This window comes from Nomascus leucogenys, chromosome 13, assembly GCF_006542625.1.
Source record: "Nomascus leucogenys isolate Asia chromosome 13, Asia_NLE_v1, whole genome shotgun sequence".
NCBI classification, from domain to species: domain Eukaryota; kingdom Metazoa; phylum Chordata; class Mammalia; order Primates; family Hylobatidae; genus Nomascus; species Nomascus leucogenys.
Window position 1 is genome coordinate 88,195,890 of NC_044393.1, and position 18,765 is coordinate 88,214,654.

The window sequence follows — 18,765 nt, forward strand, 5'->3', positions numbered from 1 at the left end:
ACTCTGGGAGTTAATCCCCAGAGAGATTATTGGTCACTGTCAAGGACTGTGACCTCCATTATACTGGGGTTTTGTCCACTGAGCAAAATATATAATGTCAGAATCTAGAAAGATATTTTGGAATATTTTCCTGTCTCTAAATTATTAAATAACTCAAACTTCAGCTAAAGTGGATTTTAGTTTCATGAATATATGTGGGTTTTTTTCCTCTGCATTTCAGATACAATACCAGGGAGGCAGTGCATGGCTTCCTGTTTCTTCCTGCTTAAGCAATTTGATGATGTTTTGATTTACCTCAACTCATTTAAGGTCAGTATAGAATTATCTACAAGATTTTATATACAAAATACTATAGAATGTGTCAGAGAAGATAAGATACCCTTAGAAATGGCCCTTTTCTGTGGTGGCATTAGTGGCATCAACTAATCCTTAAGGATAGTTTTGTGTTTATCTCGTATAACTGATGGTTTTATACTTTATATGTTCATTTGCAATGTGACTTGTTCTTGGGATGTTTTTCAGAGTTACTTCTATAATGATGACATCTTTAACTTTAATTATGCCCAAGCCAAAGCTGCAACAGGCAATACCAGTGAGGGTGAAGAGGTGGGTACCTGCTTTTGAAAGCATTTGAATGATTCTGCCTAAAAACATCCTTATCTTTTTCTCACTGGAATAAAATGGTCAAGGGTTAAGGATTATTAAAGATTCCTCTATTCTTAGGATGCATTAAAAAGTACACTGTGGAGGCCGGGCGCGGTGGCTCACGCTTGTAATCCCAGCACTTTGGGAGGCCGAGGCGGGCGGATCACGAGGTCAGGAGATTGAGACCGTGGTGAAATCCCGTCTCTACTAAAAATACAAAAAAATTAGCCGGGCGTGGTGGCGGGCGCCTGTAGTCCCAGCTACTCGGAGAGGCTGAGGCAGGAGAATGGCGTGAACCCAGGAGGCAGAGCTTGCAGTGAGCCGAGATGGCGCCACTGCACTCCAGCCTGGGCGACAGAGCGAAACTCCGTCTCAAAAAAAAAAAAAAAAAAAAAAAAAAAGTACACTGTGGAGAAGGTGCAGTGACACACACCTGTAGTCCCAGCTACTTGGGAGGCCGAGGCAGGACAATGGCTTGAGCCTGGAAGTTTTAAGCTGCAGTGCACTATGATCATGCCTGTGAATAGCCACTGCACTCTAGCCTGGGCAACATAGCAAGACCCTGTCTCTTCAAAAAAAAAAAAAGTACAATGTGAATAGACATAGATTTTATAACCATATTAAAATTTTCCCTTTTTAGTAAATTTTATAGAACTATAACATACGTACAGAAAAGTATACATAAGGATACAGCTTGATGACTATCAATATGTTTCTTATTTGATTTCTAACTTAATTGTATTTTTGTGGTCATAGAATGTGCTCTGGGCTGGGCGAGCTGGCTCACACCTATAATCCCAACATTTCAGAAGGCTGAAAAGTGGGAGGATCACTTGAGCTCAGGAGTTTGAGACCAGCCTAGGCAATATAGTGAGACACCATCTCTACAAAAAATTTTTTTAAATAGCTGAGTATAGTGGCATGTGCCATTTGTTGAGGCTTGCCTTACTGACCTGTGTGTAGCATGGTCATATATGCTTAAAAAAGAATATGTATCATACAGTTGTTAATTATTCTGTTTAAATCTTCTATATCCTTACCAACTTTTTGTCAACTTGTAATATCAATTTCTGGTGTAATATTTTAAAATCACCACAATTTTGTCCCTCACTTTTCTTAGCAGCCTGTGTAGAATTTGGTTATCTATAATGCTACAGTGATTATCAATCTAAGGCAAGCCAATAATGGGTATTTTTATTGTAAAACCATCCTCATGTGTATTCCCCTTTCTTTCCTCTTCTTGCAGGCGTTCCTCTTGATCCAAAGTGAGAAGATGAAAAACGATTACATTTACCTCAGCTGGTTAGCTCGGTGCTGTGAGTCTTCTTTTTTTAAATGTTACAAGAAGAATCCTCTTTTTCTTTTTGGTTGCATAATCTGTTTGGAAATGACATTGAATGTTTTCTAATTTTATTTTGCATTTTGTTCTGTAGAATGAGTAAACACTGAAATTAAGGGTTGTTAATGCTACTCAGTAAGAGTTGCCATGTAAATGTGTCATACAAGTTTACCCTGTGATTAGTTCTACTGTATAGCATTGACCTAGTACTTATAGCCTGAAAAATGTCAAGTTCTTCCTAAAGTCTCATTAAAGTTTCCAGAGTCTCAGTTTATAGTGTTGTTTGTGAAATGATGTTGTTACACTGATTTTAACTTTTCATTATGGGTCAAGTCTGAAAAGTGGCAAAATGTCAAAAATGTAATTTTTTGGTATGTTATAGAACTTTACGTTCTGTCTCTTTCTCTCTCTCACTCACTATCGTTTCTTGTTCCTTTTTAAAACTCAAGATTTAAAATGTTGGCCAGGCACAGTTGCTCACACCTGTAATCCCAGCACTTTGGGAGCGTGAGGCAGGCAAATCACTTGAGGCCAGGAGTTTAAGACCAGCCTCACCAACATGGCAAAACCTCAGCTCTACTAAAAATACTAAAATTAGCTGGGTGTGGTGGCACACACCTGTAATCCCAGCTGCTTGGGAGGCTGAGGCATGAGAATCACTTAACCTGGGAGGCAGAGGTTGCAGTGAGCCAAGATCGCACCACTGCACTCCAGCCTGGGTGACAGAGAAAGACTCTGTCTCAAAAAAAAAAAAAAAAAATTAAATTAAATGTTCACTGAGTTTTTGTAGTCAGAGGAAAATTTAGCAATCTTATCTTCTAAGTGAGATTGAAACGATGAGTAGGATTGAATGAATGATAGGTATCCTCTTTTAAGCATATGAGCAAAGTAGGAACTACCAGAAGTCAATCCAATCTGAAAGACATAATTATGTGACTCCTAACTTAAATATTTTAAGTATGGTAGAATTCTGGCAGGGAGCCAGCTTAATGCCAACATTGCAAGCTTTCCATGAAAGCTTTCCATTACTTTATTTGGAATATAGAACGAAATCCATAGAATAATAAAGGTGCAGAAATTATTTTTTGTACATGTAAAAATGACTCATTTGTTTACAACTCTTTGTTTCCTTTTGCAGATATTATGAATAAGAAACCAAGACTAGCCTGGGAACTTTATCTTAAGATGGAAACCTCCGGCGAGTCCTTCAGTCTCTTACAGCTCATTGCTAATGACTGCTACAAGGTGAGTCTGACTGAGACTAAAGGGAACATTAAAGATTCGTATCACATTGCTGCATTGGCTAAATATTAGGGGAAAATGTCCTGCAGACTAAATGGCTAGTAGTGAGAGGATTCACGTAGTGTTATAAGAGATGCCGTTCTTTTTATGAATTAACAACTCAGAGATAGGCAGTATTTCAGAGATTTACGTGTATATGAAATAATTATTTAGACAGGAAGTTTTAGATTTCTAAAGGATATGAATCTTTAGTCAGCGCTGATGTATAGATATTCATCTGGTAGTTGGAAATTTGGTTCTGAAGTTCAAGAAAGATGTCTTCTGACATCTAGAGACATAGATTGGGAGTCATCAACATTTAAGTACAGTCCTGTGTTGCTTAATAATGGGGATAAGTTCTGAGAAATGTGTCATTAGGTGATTTCGTCATTGTACAAACATCAGAGTGTACTTACACAAACCTAGATGGTATAGCCTACTATACACTTGGGCCATATGATATAGCCTATTGCTCCCTAGGCTACAAACCTGTACAGCATGTTCCTGTAGTGAATACTGTAGGTAATTATAACACAATGGCTAATATCTGTGTATTGAAACATATCTAAACATAGAAAAGGCACAGTAAAAATATAATATTATGATCTTATGGAACCACAGTCATATATGCTGCCCATCATTGATCAAAATACGGTTATGAAGTACATGACTGGATTAACTGAAGTCCTGAAAAACAGTGAGATGACCCAAGTAAAATGTAAAGTGAGAAGAGGTGCAAACCAAACTTTGAGGTGCAAATGGCAGACAGGAAAGACAAAGGAACCAGAAAAAGAGAATAAAAAATTAGTCAGATTTAGTAAAGAAATGGCTGTTTTGTGTGCATGCTGGGGTGTGTGTGTGGAGGGGCGGGGGGAGTTGGAAAGCCTGGGAGGTGGTAGTAGTTTGGGGACCTAGCCTATAGATTAAGATTATTTTTAAATCAGCCTCAAATTCTGGAAGTTCCTATTTTTGGATTATTTCTTCCAAAAATGTCAAAAATCAGGTAAATGTCAGGTAAAGAGAATCTCGTATTAAATTAATCAACAAAAGCTCATTTCAAAGTGAATCATTACCAAAAAAAGAGGTGAAACCCCATCAGTGGAAAATACTTTAAGACGGCCGGGCGCGGTGGCTCAAGCCTGTAATCCCAGCACTTTGGGAGGCCGAGGCGGGCAGATCACGATATCAGGAGATCGAGACCATCCTGGCTAACACGATGAAACCCCGTCTCTACTAAAAATACAAAAAATTAGCCGGGCGTGTTGGCGGGCACCTGTAGTCCCAGCTACTCGGAGAGGCTGAGGCAGGAGAATGGCGTGAACCCGGGAGGCGGAGCTTGCAGTGAGCCGAGATCGCGCCACTGCACTCCAGCCTGGGGGACACAGCAAGACTCCGTCTCAAAAAAAAAAAAAGAAAAAAAGAAAAGAAAATACTTTAAGACACAGGAAACTTAAAAATAATAGTTTAACATGACTTGGTGGATGGCAAGTCTCTTAAATAAGTTAGGGGAGGCAGAGGGAAGGAAAACATTAGTAAGACAGGAAATTATTTCAGTTTTAGATGTATTAAATCTGAAGTGTCTTTGAGGCTCCCAGCAGAGATAACAGAAGTAGGAAATTAACAGGCTGTGCTTGGAGCTTTGGTATTCATCAGGATTAGCAATGTAGATTTAGTAGTTAACAATGTAGATTTAGAAGTCAACCGTAGTTAGTGGTGGTAGTAGCAGCAGCAGCAGCAGCAGCAGCAACAGCAGAGTATGAGAGAGAATAAGATTAGCCAGTAAATGGGGTGAGGAACCTTGCGGAACACCAGTGTTTAAGGGCTAGAAAGAGAAAGAAGAGTAAATGAAAGAGAGGATGAACAGAAGAGAAGGAAAACAATGAGGACAGGAAAAAAATGCTTTTCATTACTTTTTCTTGCTCCCATTTAATCAAAAACCAAGGCAGGAGAGTGTCAAATCTGCACCTGGATAGAAATGCATGAAGACTGAGAAGACAGTAAGGGTAGAGAATAGACTCAGATTACAAAGCAGATGCAGCGAGTGTAATGTAGACCACAGTCTTAAAAAATTTGATATTAAAAATAAGAAGGAAAAATGTAATGCTAACTTAAATGGAAAATCAGGGTTTGGAATTGGGGGGGATGGGGTAGAGAGTTCTTTTAGAATGGGGATAGGAGAGTATATTTGTAGGCAGAAGAAAATGAGCCATTGAACAGTAAGATTAAAGATTCAGGAGGATGGGGCATTTTTGATGGAGTTAGGCCCTGAGCAGATGAGAGGGGAATAGGGTTAACATCAAAGGAAGATAACTACTTGAAAAACAAGTTGGCATTACCTAGTGTCTCAGTGGTCCCATGACCACCCACTAGTTTGGTGATTTACTAGAAGGACTCATATGACTCAATATATAGTTATACTCACGGCTAAAATTTATTACACTACAGGAACAGCAGGAAAAAGATAGGTGTAGGTGAAGGCTAGAGAAGCCAAATACAGGTTTTCTTATCTTCCTTCTGTGGGGATCACACAGTCAAGTCTTTATCAAGCATATGTGTGAGGTCCTTGTCAAAGAAAAACAAAGAGAATAAGGGGGGATATGGCAGAATTAAGCCCTAACATGTCAATAATTAAATGTAAATGGTCTACATATGCCAATTAAAAGACATCTATTGAGAGAGTGGATTAAAAAACATAACCCAATTATGTGTTCTCAACAAGAAATTCACTTTAAATATATTGATATACATAGGTCAAAAATAAAAGGATTTAAAAAAAAACCCACCATGAAATAGTTTGGCAGTTTCTTTTTTTTCTTTTTTTTGAGATGGAGTCTCGCTCTCTCGCCCAGGCTGGGGTGCAGTGGCGCAATCTCGGCTCACTGCAAGCTCCGCCTCCCGGGTTCACGCCATTCTCCTGCCTCAGCCTCTCCGAGTAGCTGGGACTACAGGCGCCCGCCACCACGCCCGGCTAATTTTTTTGTATTTTTAGTAGAGACGGGGTTTCACTGTGGTCTCGATCTCGTGACCTCGTGATCCGCCCACCTCGGCCTCCAAAAGTGCTGGGATTACAAGCGTGAGCCACCGCGCCCGGCTGGCAGTTTCTTTAATAAACATACTTGCCATATGACCCAGCAATTGCATTCCTGTGTGTTTATCCCAGATAAATGAAAACCTATATCCACAGAAATACATAAATGTTAATAACACAAATTTTAATATTTAAATGTTAATAGCAGCTTTATTTGTAATAGCCTAAAAATGGAGACAGTCAAAGTCTTTCAGTAGGTGAATGGTTAAACAGACTGGTTTGGCATGGAATACTACTCAGTAATAAAAAGGAACTATAATGAGAAGTCTGACTCCATTTCTGGAAGTTTGACTGCTGACAGCTTTTAAGCCTCACCCCTGCCTCTTGCCCTCGTGCCCCACATCTGGACAAAATGATAAGAAAACCTATGTGCTCCCTTCTTTGGCACCATAGGGTGATTTAAACCACACAAGTCCCTGCCCACGCACAGGAACCTTCACCATGGCCCCACCTCCTAACCACAGTAAACACCAAAGCCAGTCTCCTTTCCTTGCTCTCTCAGGCCTTTTCAGATCTGCTTAATAGAGCCGTTCTACTCTCCCTAGACTTCAACTATGTAAGAAAACGTTTCATATCCTCTTGCTGTGTGTGTGTGGCATCATCAGTTTCACCATCCAAACCAAACTTTGGTTGGGAGTCCCTCTTGCATTTGCAGGATGACCAGAACAGGAGCCAGCTATTGGAACACACAGTAACTTGAATTAACAGGGAATAACAAGGACATTATACTGAAGGAAAAAAGCCAGTTTCAAAGGGTCCCATACTGTTTGCTTTCATATATGTAACATTCTTGAAATGACAAAATTATTGAGATAGAGAACAAATTAGTGGTTGTTAGATGTTAGGGATGGTGAGCAGGGAGGGCTGTGCATGTGACTGTAAAAGGGTAACAAGGGAAATCTTTGTGATGATATAATAGTTCTGCATCTTGGTCAGGCATGGTGGCTTATGCCTGTAATCCTAGTACTTTGGGAGGCCAAGGCAGGAGGATTGCTTGAGGCCAGGAGATCAAGGCCAGCCTGGGCAACATAGTGAGACACTGTCTCTATAAAACATTTTTAAAAAGCAGCTGGAAGGCCGGGCGTGGTGGCTGATGCCTGTAATTCCAGCACTTTGGGAGGCTGAGGCAGGCGGATCATGAGGTCAGGAGATCGACACCATCCTCGTTAACACAGTGAAACCCTGTCTCTACTAAAAATACAAAAAATTAGCCAGGCGTGGTGGCGGGCACCTGTAGTCCCAGCTACTCAGGAGGCTGAGGCAGGAGAATGGTGTGAATCCAGGAGGTGGAGCTTGCAGTGAGCCGAGATCGCGCCACTGCACTCCAGCCTGGGTGACAGGGCGAGACTCCATCTCAAAAAAAAAAAAAAAAAAAAAATTACCTGGGCATGGTGGCTACCTCAAGAGGCTAAGGCAGGAGAATCACTTGAGCCCAGAAGTTCAAGGTTGCAGTGAGCTGTGATTGCTTTACTGCACTCCAACCTGGATGACAAAGCAAGACCTTGTGTCCAAAAAAAAAAGAGTAATTCGGTATCTTCATAGTTGTATGGCTGTGGTTACATGAATCTACACATAGGATGAAATAACAGGACCATCATCAACATACATGGTACCAGTGTCAATTTCCTGATTTTGATATTGTGATATTTTACTATCCTTATTTAAGCTGTAACCTTTGGAGGATACTAGGTGAAAGGTACACGTGACTTCTGTCCTATCTTTGTCCATGGATCTATAATTATTAATACTTCAAAATAAAAAAAATTTTTAAATGAATCAACTAGAGCTATATACAGCAATAAAGATGAGTCTTATAATGTTGAATCATAGGTACAAGACATAATAGAATATTTACAGTATTCGTTCACATAAAGTTCTGAGAAGCAGAACTCAATTATATTGTTTAAAGATGTGTATACTGAAGAGAGAACGTAAAAGTCAGAAGAGTAGTTACCTCCGGGTATGGAAAGAGGGAGTTATGGTCTGGAAGTGACACACAGAGAGCTTTTGTGTTGCTCTCAGTGTCTTGACCTGGGTAGTGTTTACAGTATTTTCACATTATAATTAGTGAGATGTACATGGATGTTTCATATACCATCCTATATGTGTGTTATTTCACAATAAAGAGTATTTTTTTTTTTTTTTTTTTTGAGACAGAGTCTCGCTCTGTCACCCAGGCTGGAGTGCAGTGGCGCAATCTCGGGTCACTGCAAGCTCCACCTCCCAGGTTCACGCCATTCTCCTGCCTCAGCCTCTCCGAGTAGCTCGGACTACAGGCACCTGCCACCACGCCCGGCTAATTTTTTGTATTTTTAGTAGAGACGGGGTTTCACCGTGGTCTCAATCTCCTGACCTCGTGATCCGCCCGCCTCGGCCTCCCAAAGTGCTGGGATTACAAGCGTGAGCCACCGCGCCCGGCCGATAAAGACTTTTTTATTTTATTTTGTTTTATTTTTAATTAATTTTTTTTTTTGCACACAAAACAATAAACATTTTCTAAAAATACATACAAACAAAAAGATGCATATCAAACATATTCGGAAGGTTGCACATGGGAAGACGGGGAATAGAAATGGGGGGTGGGAATTAAAGAAAATAAATGAGAGAGGGACTTTGTATGGATCAATGATAATAACTCAATCCTCTATTTGACAAAGAAGAAGGAGAAGGAAGAGGAAGAAAAAGAAAGTGGGATAAGGGATCAGAAAGGGAGGAAAATAGAAAAAATTAGAGTATGACTCCAGGGTAGACCTGTTTTGTTGTCACTGGGTTGGTTGGTTGGTTTGTCTGTTGTATTTTTCATATGTTTCACCATGTTGGCCAGGCTGGTGTCGAACTCCTAGCCTCAAGTGATCAACCCGCCTCGGCCTCCCAGAGTGCTGGGACCACAGGCGTGAGCCACCACGTCCAGCCCCCACATTGCATCTGGCCTCCGTGGTAGACCTCCCAGACGGGGCGGCCGGGCAGAGGTGCTCCCCACATCCCAGATGGGGTGGCTGGGCAGAGACGCTCCTCACTTCCTAGACGGGGTGGCGGCCGGGCAGAGGCGCTCCTCACTTCCCGGACGGGGTGGCCGGGCAGAGGCGCTCCTCACTTCCCGGACGGGGCAGCCAGGCAGAGGCGCTCCTCACTTCCCAGACGATGGGCGGCTGGGCAGATGCGCCCCCCACTTCCCAGACGGGGCGGCCGGGCAGAGACGCTCCTCACTTCCTAGACGGGGTGGCGGCCGGGCAGAGGCGCTCCTCACATCCCAGGCGGGGCGGCCGGGCAGAGGCGCTCCTCACTTCCCAGACGGGGCGCGGCTGGGCAGAGGCGCTCCTCACTTCCCAGACGGGGCGGCCGGGCAGAGACGCTCCTCACTTCTTCCCAGATGGGGTGGCCGGGCAGAGGCGCTTCTCACTTCCCAGACGGGGCGGTGGGGCAGAGACGCTCCTCAACTCCCAGACGGGGCGGCCGAGCAGAGACGCTCCTCATTTCTTCCCAGACGGGGCGGCAGGGCAGAGGTGCCCCTCACTTCTACCCAGACGGGGCGGCCGGGCAGAGGCGCCCCTCACTTCTTCCCAGACGGGGCGGCCGGGCAGAGGCGCCCCTCACTTCTTCCCAGACAGGGCGGCCGGGCAGAGGCGCCCCTCACTTCTTCCCAGACGGGGCGGCTGGGCAGAGACGCCCCTCACTTCTTCCCAGACGGGGCGGCCGGGCAGAGGTGCTCCCCACTTCCCAGACAGGGCGGCCAGGCAGAGGCGCTCCTCACTTCTTCCCAGACGGGGTGGCCGGGCAGAGGCGCTCCCCACATCCCAGACGGGGCGGCCGGGCAGAGGTGCTCCCCACTTCCCAGACAGGGCGGCCGGGCAGAGGTGCTCCTCACTTCTTCCCAGACGGGGTGGCCAGGCAGAGGCACTCCTCACTTCTTCCCAGACGGGGTGGCTGGGCAGAGAAGACTTTTTAAAAAGAGTACATAAATAGAAGGACAAATCTTGAAAATAATAATAAAAAATCTTTGCGTGAGATTAGACAGAAAGGAGGAAAGGAAGAATGAAGGTGTAAATATAATTTGAACTGAAGAGAAGAAAGTTGTGTTTTCCCTATGAAGTACAGAATAAGGCTAAGCTAAGAAGGCTGTCTTAAGGAAATTGTCAAAGATTTAGAAAAACATCTGTCAGGAATAAAGAAGTAACTAAACCATAAAGAGAGTTGCCCAGCAATTTGAAGCCTTAAGTATGTATTTATGATTGCCAAGTAAGAAAACTCATCTGGCCAGGTTTCATTCTTTTGATGAAGCTGAGCAACTCTGTCCAACAAGGACAACATAGTGAGAGCCTGTCTTGCAAAAAGTTAAAAATTAGCTGGGCATGGTGGTGTGCACCTGTAGTCCCAGCTGCTTGGAACAGTAAGGCAGGAGGATCTCTTGAGCCCAGGAATTTGAGGTCGCAGTGAGCCATGATGGCACCACTGCACTCCAGCCTGGGCAATAGTGCAAGATCTTATCTCTAAAAAAAAAATGAATAAAAAATTTTTTAAATAAAAGAAAACTAATTAAGCAAAATTTAATGGCATTCAACATGTTCTATGAGGCCAAGGAAATGTGTAGTATATTTGGGAAAAATGTCTGTTAAAATGCATTAAACATTTAAAAGATTTAATGTTTAGAATAGTAGTCAGTATACATCTAAGCATTCTGAGAATGTAGGAACAAGACTAGGGAAAGACCATCCTGGAGTTGAACATGATCAAATTAGCATAAAATGAATGATAGTAGTCATCTGAAAAGAATGTATTGAAGAGACTTGAAAAATACTCAGTTCAAATCACAATCCTCAGAGTTTATCCTCAAGATTAGAATACAATTAGAAGAAAAGGCGAAAGTGCTGATTGTAGCATAACTTGACTCTATGTAGAAAAAATGTTATACTGTTGAAAACTGAGTGAACATAAGGTAGTTTAAACTGAACCCGTGTACCCAAACTGTAATTTTCCTTCTTATTGTTTTAATTAGGAATTGAAGTTTTTCTAACTTGCTAACTGAAAATGTTGTCAGCACCCATGCACTTATTTCATACAGTCCCATTTCATGTTATCTTTATGTTCAGGTTCTTTCTGTGCAATCTTTTTACTGCAAGTATTACCACATACTTTCTCTTATTCAGATGGGCCAGTTTTACTATTCTGCCAAAGCTTTTGATGTCCTTGAGAGGCTGGATCCTAATCCTGAATATTGGGAAGGCAAACGGGGTGCCTGTGTGGGCATTTTCCAGATGATCATAGCTGGGAGAGAACCCAAGTAAGTAAACAGGCAAGAAATACTACCTCTACTCATTTGCTGGTTTGTGAGGGAAAATAATTATTCTCTTGGATGATATCTTCTGAAAACGCATAATTATAATGATGTTTTAGAATGATGAAAAAAAGGTTGATGTTAAATATTTCTATCTGACCATTTTCCTCCAGAATTCATTTTGTAGAATCAGATAATTCTAAATCATATATAATAGGATCAGATCATTCTAAGTCATATATACATTGAGTACACTAACAGCCTCCAAATATAAGAGCAGGGTGTATATTTGGTTCCAAATAAATAGCCATTTTTATAAACAAAGTGTTTTTTTTTACTCTACTCTTTCGGGTTTTTTGTTTGTTTTTTGGTTTTTGCCTATTGGCTTTTTCTCATGTGCTTTAGTTTAGGTCTCAAAAAATTGGGAATGGAGTAGATGTGGTTGATAACTGTTTTGTTTTCTTTCACTTTCTCATATTCTAGGAAATACTGAGATATTAGTTTACATAAAATTAATAAAATTAAGTCGTTTATACTTTCTTTTTTTCTTTTCTTTTTTTTTTTTTTTTTAGATAGAGTCTTGCTCTGTTGCCCAGGCTGGAGTGCAATGGCGTGATCTCAGCTCACTGCAACCTCTGCCTCCCGGGTTTAAGTGATTCTCCTGCCTCACTCTCCCGAGTAGCTGGGATTACAGGCACGTGACACCATGCCTGGCTAATTTTTGTATTTTTAGTAGGGATAGGGTTTCACCATGTTGGCCAGGCTGGTCCAAACTCCTGACCTCAGATGATCCTTCCACCTCAGCCTCCCAAAGTTCTGGGATTGCAGGTATGAGCCACCATGCCCAGCCTATAGTTTCATTTGAAACAAACATTAAAACACAACTCGATTCCATTTTCTAAAAATAACTTCATGGAATGTATTTGTTACTGATATATGAATAGGAAATGTGATAATTTTGTAAGAAAATAATCTATCAAAAATTACTTCCTACCTTATAGTACTTCTAGTTCCAAGTAAAAGTTTAAAAGCATTTGGTTAGGTGAAGGAGGTTGTTTGTGGGGAAAAAGAAGTAGAAAATATGAGAAGACTCTTAAGCAAATAGGTTCATAGGCAGTCGCCTATAGATTTGCTAGGGCAATAGGGAAATTTTAGCATTCATTACTTAAAATATGTTTTAATTTTAATTAAATTTAAATTACTTCAAATATAAATGCTAGGCTTAGTCCTTAATGTTCATCTCTTCCATATTTATTCATGTATTGTTTTTCTTGAAAAAAATCCCTTATTCCTTTGGCTTTGTAAAATTTTATGAATTTGACAGTGATGCCTAGTTGAAGGTGGTTACCACCTTAAACAAGGGAGAAATCCATGAGTTAGATAAACTAAGTGACTTGCTGGTGTTAGAGCTAGAACTTGAACCCCAACTTCTGGATATACCCTTTCTAGTCATGCAGAATAAGAATAGAAATGGGAATGTTTAGGTCATCTCAGAAAGGACAAAAAGATTATCAGTATGTATATAGGTAGTATGGATAAACAAGGAACACTTGGATTGATAAGAAAGATTTCACATAATTTCCATTTTACTATGCCACCATAAGAACATAAGGCTAGGCAGTTTGTAATTGCTTTATGAATACACAGTGGAAGAGTCTATTACCAAAAATGCCCTACAAGACATACAGTCTGAAGGACAGGTCAGAGTTTATTTTATTTTTTAATTTTCATTCTTCATTGAAACACTTTGTCTTTTCAAATCTTTTCCTCAGAGAGACCCTTCAAGAAGTGCTCCATTTACTGAGAAGCACAGGTAACACCCAAGTAGAATACATGATCCGGATCATGAAGAAATGGGCCAAAGAAAACAGAGTGCCCATCTAAAATAGCTCCAGCATCCTAGGAACCAGCTTCTACTTTGACATAAAACTGGAAATCATTTTCACTCCAGTTTAATCTGTGATACAGGGCTCTGTTTTATTGATATTTTCCTTCCTTGCTCTTTAAGCCTCAAGGTCAGAGACTGACTTGCTGAGACCTAGTCTCCTGGCTGAACAGAGTGCCATAGTCTGTGACCCTGTATGATCCTAGTAGCAATAAGACTTTGGACTTATCTGGTGCCTTTCTTCCAAAAATGCTCAGAGTACTTTTATGCAATTTACTGACTTTAAGGAAAACAGTATAACTTTTTTTTGTTAGCATTTTATGGCATTGTTTCCTGGCTGCAATAACAAATGTCTTTGATGTTCAAGAATCAGCATCATTGTATCATTTAACTTTAAGGCATCTCTGTACCTTATCCCATTTTATTGGGGAATTCCGTAAAGGGTTTTATAACTTCACCTCTGAATCTTGGGAGAATAACTAGCTATGTGATTCTAAGAATGGCAGTAAGCTACTTTATCAAACTGTCCAGTCATTAATAGGATAGATTTATGGGATTACTCTTTCAGTAATTAAATTGTGGATGATAATAACATGTTACAGTGCAGTAAGATGAGTATTGCAATGTTTTAAAAGGTGAGTACTATGAAAAAAATTGTAGTACCTCTAAAGGTATTCAAGAAACAATGTTTATGAATCTCACTAGTCCATTATATTTTGGTACCATCATATTTTCGGTAACAAAGCAGGTTAGGTTTTTGTTCATGTGTCTCGCTGAACAAACATCAGTTTTTGTTGTTGTGGTTGTTGTTGTTGTTGTTTTGAGGAGGAGTCTCGCTCCGTTGCCCAGGCTGGAGTGCAGTGGCGCAATCTCGGCTCACTGCAAGCTCCGCCTCTTGGGTTCACGCCATTCTCCTGCCTCAGCCTCCTGAGTAGCTGGGACTACAGGTGCCCGCCACCACGCCTGGCTGATTTTTTGTATTTTTAGTAGAGACGGGGTTTCACCGTGTTAGCCACGATGCTCTCCATCTCCTGACCTCGTGATCCGCCCGCCTCAGCCTCCCAAAGTGCTGGGATTACAGGCATGAGCCACTGCGCCCGGCCCAAACATCAGTTTTGAAAGTAGGGCTACAGTCATTTATATGCATTGTAGGCACTTATTAATGTAACGATAATAAAACATGAATTATATAAAGTCCTTTGAGGGAATCTCCTAATGGCTAGGCTCTCTCTTGTAAGTCATATTCCAGCCCCATGTTTCTGAGCTCTTATAACATAAACCTGCTATATAACTGAGCATTCTTAAGCTCACAACCTATTTCCAGAAAAGAGACCCACATCTTTCTATGTTTTATACTACCTTTGTTTTTACACCATATAGTTTTTTTCTATTAGTTTAAGGTACCTAGTGTTACAGGTCTAGAAAGTGCAGAGCCATCCCTACCTAGAAGAGAATAGATGGGAAGAGAACTGAAAGAAAGAATTCCCTAAGCACTGAAGTCAGGAAAATCCCCATAGGCACTGTATTAGTTGTTCCACTTATCCCAGCACTCCACTTGTGGATGAAGGAGTTGTATAGAAAGGAGATGAGAAAATGGCAGGAGTGGAAGCAGCCAAGAAGAGATCAATGACTGAAGATCGCCTTCACCTTCAGGACTGTCGCAAGGGGTTATTTCACCTCTACTCGTGAAGATGGCCAGTTTTTCTGTCTTTTATCTTAGACCCATATATAATCAGTTCAGAGCACAAATCAAAATAAACTGGCCTAAATAACTGAATTCTAGGAAGCAAAGCTACATCTTTTTTCATATGCCAAAGCTTCTGTTTCCTCATGTTGTTCCTACTTTTTAAATAATAAATGGCTCTCAGCATCTTAGGAACTAGGTGGGTCCTATCTGGGTAGAACCTGCTATAATTTTTAGAATCATTCTTGTAATTCTTACCTCACTTAAAATATTAGGAAACACAGTAATAGAAAAGACAGGGAGAACTCGTCAGCAGGTTTTGGCAGTGAAATTTGTCTTCCAGTGAATTGCTATTATTTTCAAATTGCCTGTAGTCAAAAATTGCTTTTCCATTGATGGAGACTTACTTCAAATGAGCTTTTGTTGAGTTCAACACTCTAGATTCTCTCTGACATTTTCCTGTCTTTTGGGGAAAAATAGCAGATATTCCAAAAATGGCAGAAATCTAATTTTTGTAAACTTTTTCATCTATAGGACTGAGCCAAAAAACATACATACTATTTTCAAGAAAGGTACCATCTAATTCTGTCATTAAAGATAGCTACTTCTGAAGTGTCTTAACAGAGTTTCGAGATTGCGAAGTAGTATTGCACAGCTGGTTTTCTTACATGTGATGATGGAGGAGAGAGGAAGACCCAGACTTAGGCACGTAGTGAAATATGTACAGTTTCTGGCATTTATAGTCTATAGCATACATTACTTGCAAATGGGAAAAGTATTTTATAATTATTTTTGTACCTCAAAATAATTATTCTACTGTATTATATTCAAATTAAAGTTTATTATTTGGTTCTTAGTATGATATTCTGTTGAGTGTGATGAGGGTGGGACCTAAGTATGTCATGTGCCTTCTACCCTTTCTTTCCTAGCCCTGGAATGAAAGGAGAGAAATAAAGTTTTGGGCCCCATAAGTTACTCTTTAGAAGAGAGGAAAGTACATATTCCCCAAGAAGCCCTTTCCACTAAGAGGCTGGTGGTTCCTGCTGAATCATACTAGGCTTGGCTCTTTGCTGAATTACAGCCCATTCAGAAGTTATATGACCAGTGCATAGTGTAGTACCTCACACATAGAAAGCTCTCAAATACTTGTTGACTGAATAATTAAACATACAGTAACTGGTAGAGCAAGTGACTTGTGAAGTCTAACCTCATATATTCAGTTCCCATTTAATTATTATTTTATTGTGTGCTAAGCATATGCCAGGTACTTGGGATGCAAAGATAAATAATGCACAGGCCTGACTCTCAAGGAACTCTAACAGAAGTATACACAACTAAACACAATATAACGTGATTGATATAATCAGTGGGAATAAAGTATTGAGCAATAAAAGAAGGCAATGGAATGTTTGCATCCATGTAAATGAGATGCATCCTGCCTCATTTGGGAGAAGCAATCAGAATGGATCCCAAAGCTCAACAGCTAGCAAGATGCCCATGGCTCTGCCACGTGTGCCACACACATCACATGCATCCAAGTAGACGGAAGCCAAGGGACTGCTTTCCTCCTCTGTGGCCTAGTGCACTTTCAGAAAGGTGCTAGCAAACAGGCATGATATCACAATAGTTATATCTACTTTCTAATGGCAAAAATGAAGTAGTGATTTACTAGATCCTGTATTAAGAACATCTCTGTCTTAGATGAACAGTTGTCTTATCTCTCTTTTCTTCATCCTGTACAATACTTCTAGGTTGGGCATAGTGGCTTATGCCTATAATCCCAACACTTTGGGAGGCTGAGGTGGAAGGATCACTTGATGCCAGGAGTTTGAGACCAGCCTGAGCAACATACCAAAACCCTGTCTTTACAACAACAAAAAAAATTTTTTTAATTAGTCAGGTATAGTGGCACATTCCTGTCATCCGAGCTACTTGAGAGGCTGAGAAGGGAGGATCACTTGAGACCAGGAGTTCAAGGTTATAGTATGTACTTTATAATAATGTTCAAACAGTACTCCAGACTATTAAGATGGTGTCAGAGCAGCAGAGCTAGGGACTTAGTGACTTGCCTGTAAACTACCTTAACACAGAGCTTCAGGAATATAAGAAGAATATAAGACAGCACACAACAAAATGAATGTCATCAGTCAATGTGTGTGTGTTGAGTGTGGACTGTGTAGAGAAGTTTGCACATTTGTTGCCATCAAAACTTTTTCTTTAAATGAAATCTGAATACCAAAAACACCTAGTGGCTGATTTGGTGATTGTAGTGAAGGAGGAAGGAGATGGCCGGTCATGGTGGCTCACGCCTATAATCGCAGCACTTTGGGATGCTGAGGCAGGTGGATCATGAGGTCAGTAGTTCGAGACCAGCCTGGCCAACATGGTAAAACCCTGTCTCTATGAAAAAATACAAAAATTAGCCAGGTGTGGTGGCAGGCACCTGTAACCTCAGCTACTCAGGAAGCTGAGGCACAAGAATCACTTGAATCTGGGAGGCAGAGGTCGCAGTGAGCTGAGATTGCACCATTGCACTCTAGCCTGAGCAAAAGAGCAAAACTCCGTCTCAAAAAAAAAGAAAAAAGGAAAAAACCCCTAGGCTAAGGACATAAATAGACAATTCTCAAAAGAAGACATAGAAATGGCCAACAAACATGAAAAAATGCTCAACATTACTAATGATCAGGGAAATGCAAATCAAAACCACAATGTGATACCACCTCACTCCCGCAAGAATGGTCATAATTAAAAAATAGAAAAATAATACATGTTAGTGTGGATGCAGTAAAAAGAGAACACTTCTACACTGCTGGTGGGAATGTAAACTGGTACAACCACTATGGAAAACAGTGGAGATTCCCTAAAGAACTAAAAGTACAACTACCATTTGATCCAGCAATCCCACTACTGGGTATCTACCCAGAGGAAAAGAACTCATTGTACAAAAAAGATACTTGCACACACATATTTATAGCAGCACAATTCATAATTGCAAAAATGTGGAACCAACCCAAGTGCCCATCAATCAACAGGTGGATAAAGAAACTGTGAATATATATATGTATCATATATATGTATATATATATGATACATATATATATATGATGGAATACTACTCCGCCATGAAAAGGAATTAATTAGTGGCATTTGGAGCAACCTGGATGTGATTGGAGATGATTATTCTAAGCGAAGTAATTCAGGAATGTGATTTACTAGATCCTGTATTAAGAACATCTCTGTCTTAGATAAATAGTCGTCTATTCATTGGAAAACCAAATATCATATGTTCTCACTCATAAGTTGGAGCTAAGCTATGAGGATGCAAAAGGCATAAGAATGACACAATGGACTTTGGGGACTCAGGGGGAAAGGGTGGGAAGGGGGTGAGGGGTAAAAGACCACAAATTGAGTATATACTGCTCAGGAGATGGGTGCACCAAAATCTCACAAATCACCACTAAATCACCACTACTTACTCATGTAACTAAATACCACCTGTTCCTCAAAAACCTATGGAAATAAAAAGAAAAGGTGGCATGGGAGTAATGTATCTTAAGATGAAATTTGAAGT

At 40.7% G+C, this 18,765-nt stretch overlaps 1 protein-coding gene across 1 annotated transcript in view; it reads left to right on the plus strand.

Moving 5' to 3' along the window:
• TTC26 (tetratricopeptide repeat domain 26) overlaps positions 1–16,050 on the plus strand; it is a 54,998-nt gene extending 38,948 nt beyond the window's left edge. Inside the window, exons 13-18 of the mRNA XM_003261401.4 lie at positions 221–309; positions 523–606; positions 1,892–1,961; positions 3,123–3,229; positions 11,498–11,631; positions 13,398–16,050. Of these exons, the coding sequence (XP_003261449.1) occupies positions 221–309; positions 523–606; positions 1,892–1,961; positions 3,123–3,229; positions 11,498–11,631; positions 13,398–13,509 (596 nt within the window). The 3' untranslated portion in view covers positions 13,510–16,050. The remainder of the gene's footprint in view (positions 1–220; positions 310–522; positions 607–1,891; positions 1,962–3,122; positions 3,230–11,497; positions 11,632–13,397) is intronic.
• Positions 16,051–18,765: the final 2,715 nt, after the last annotated feature.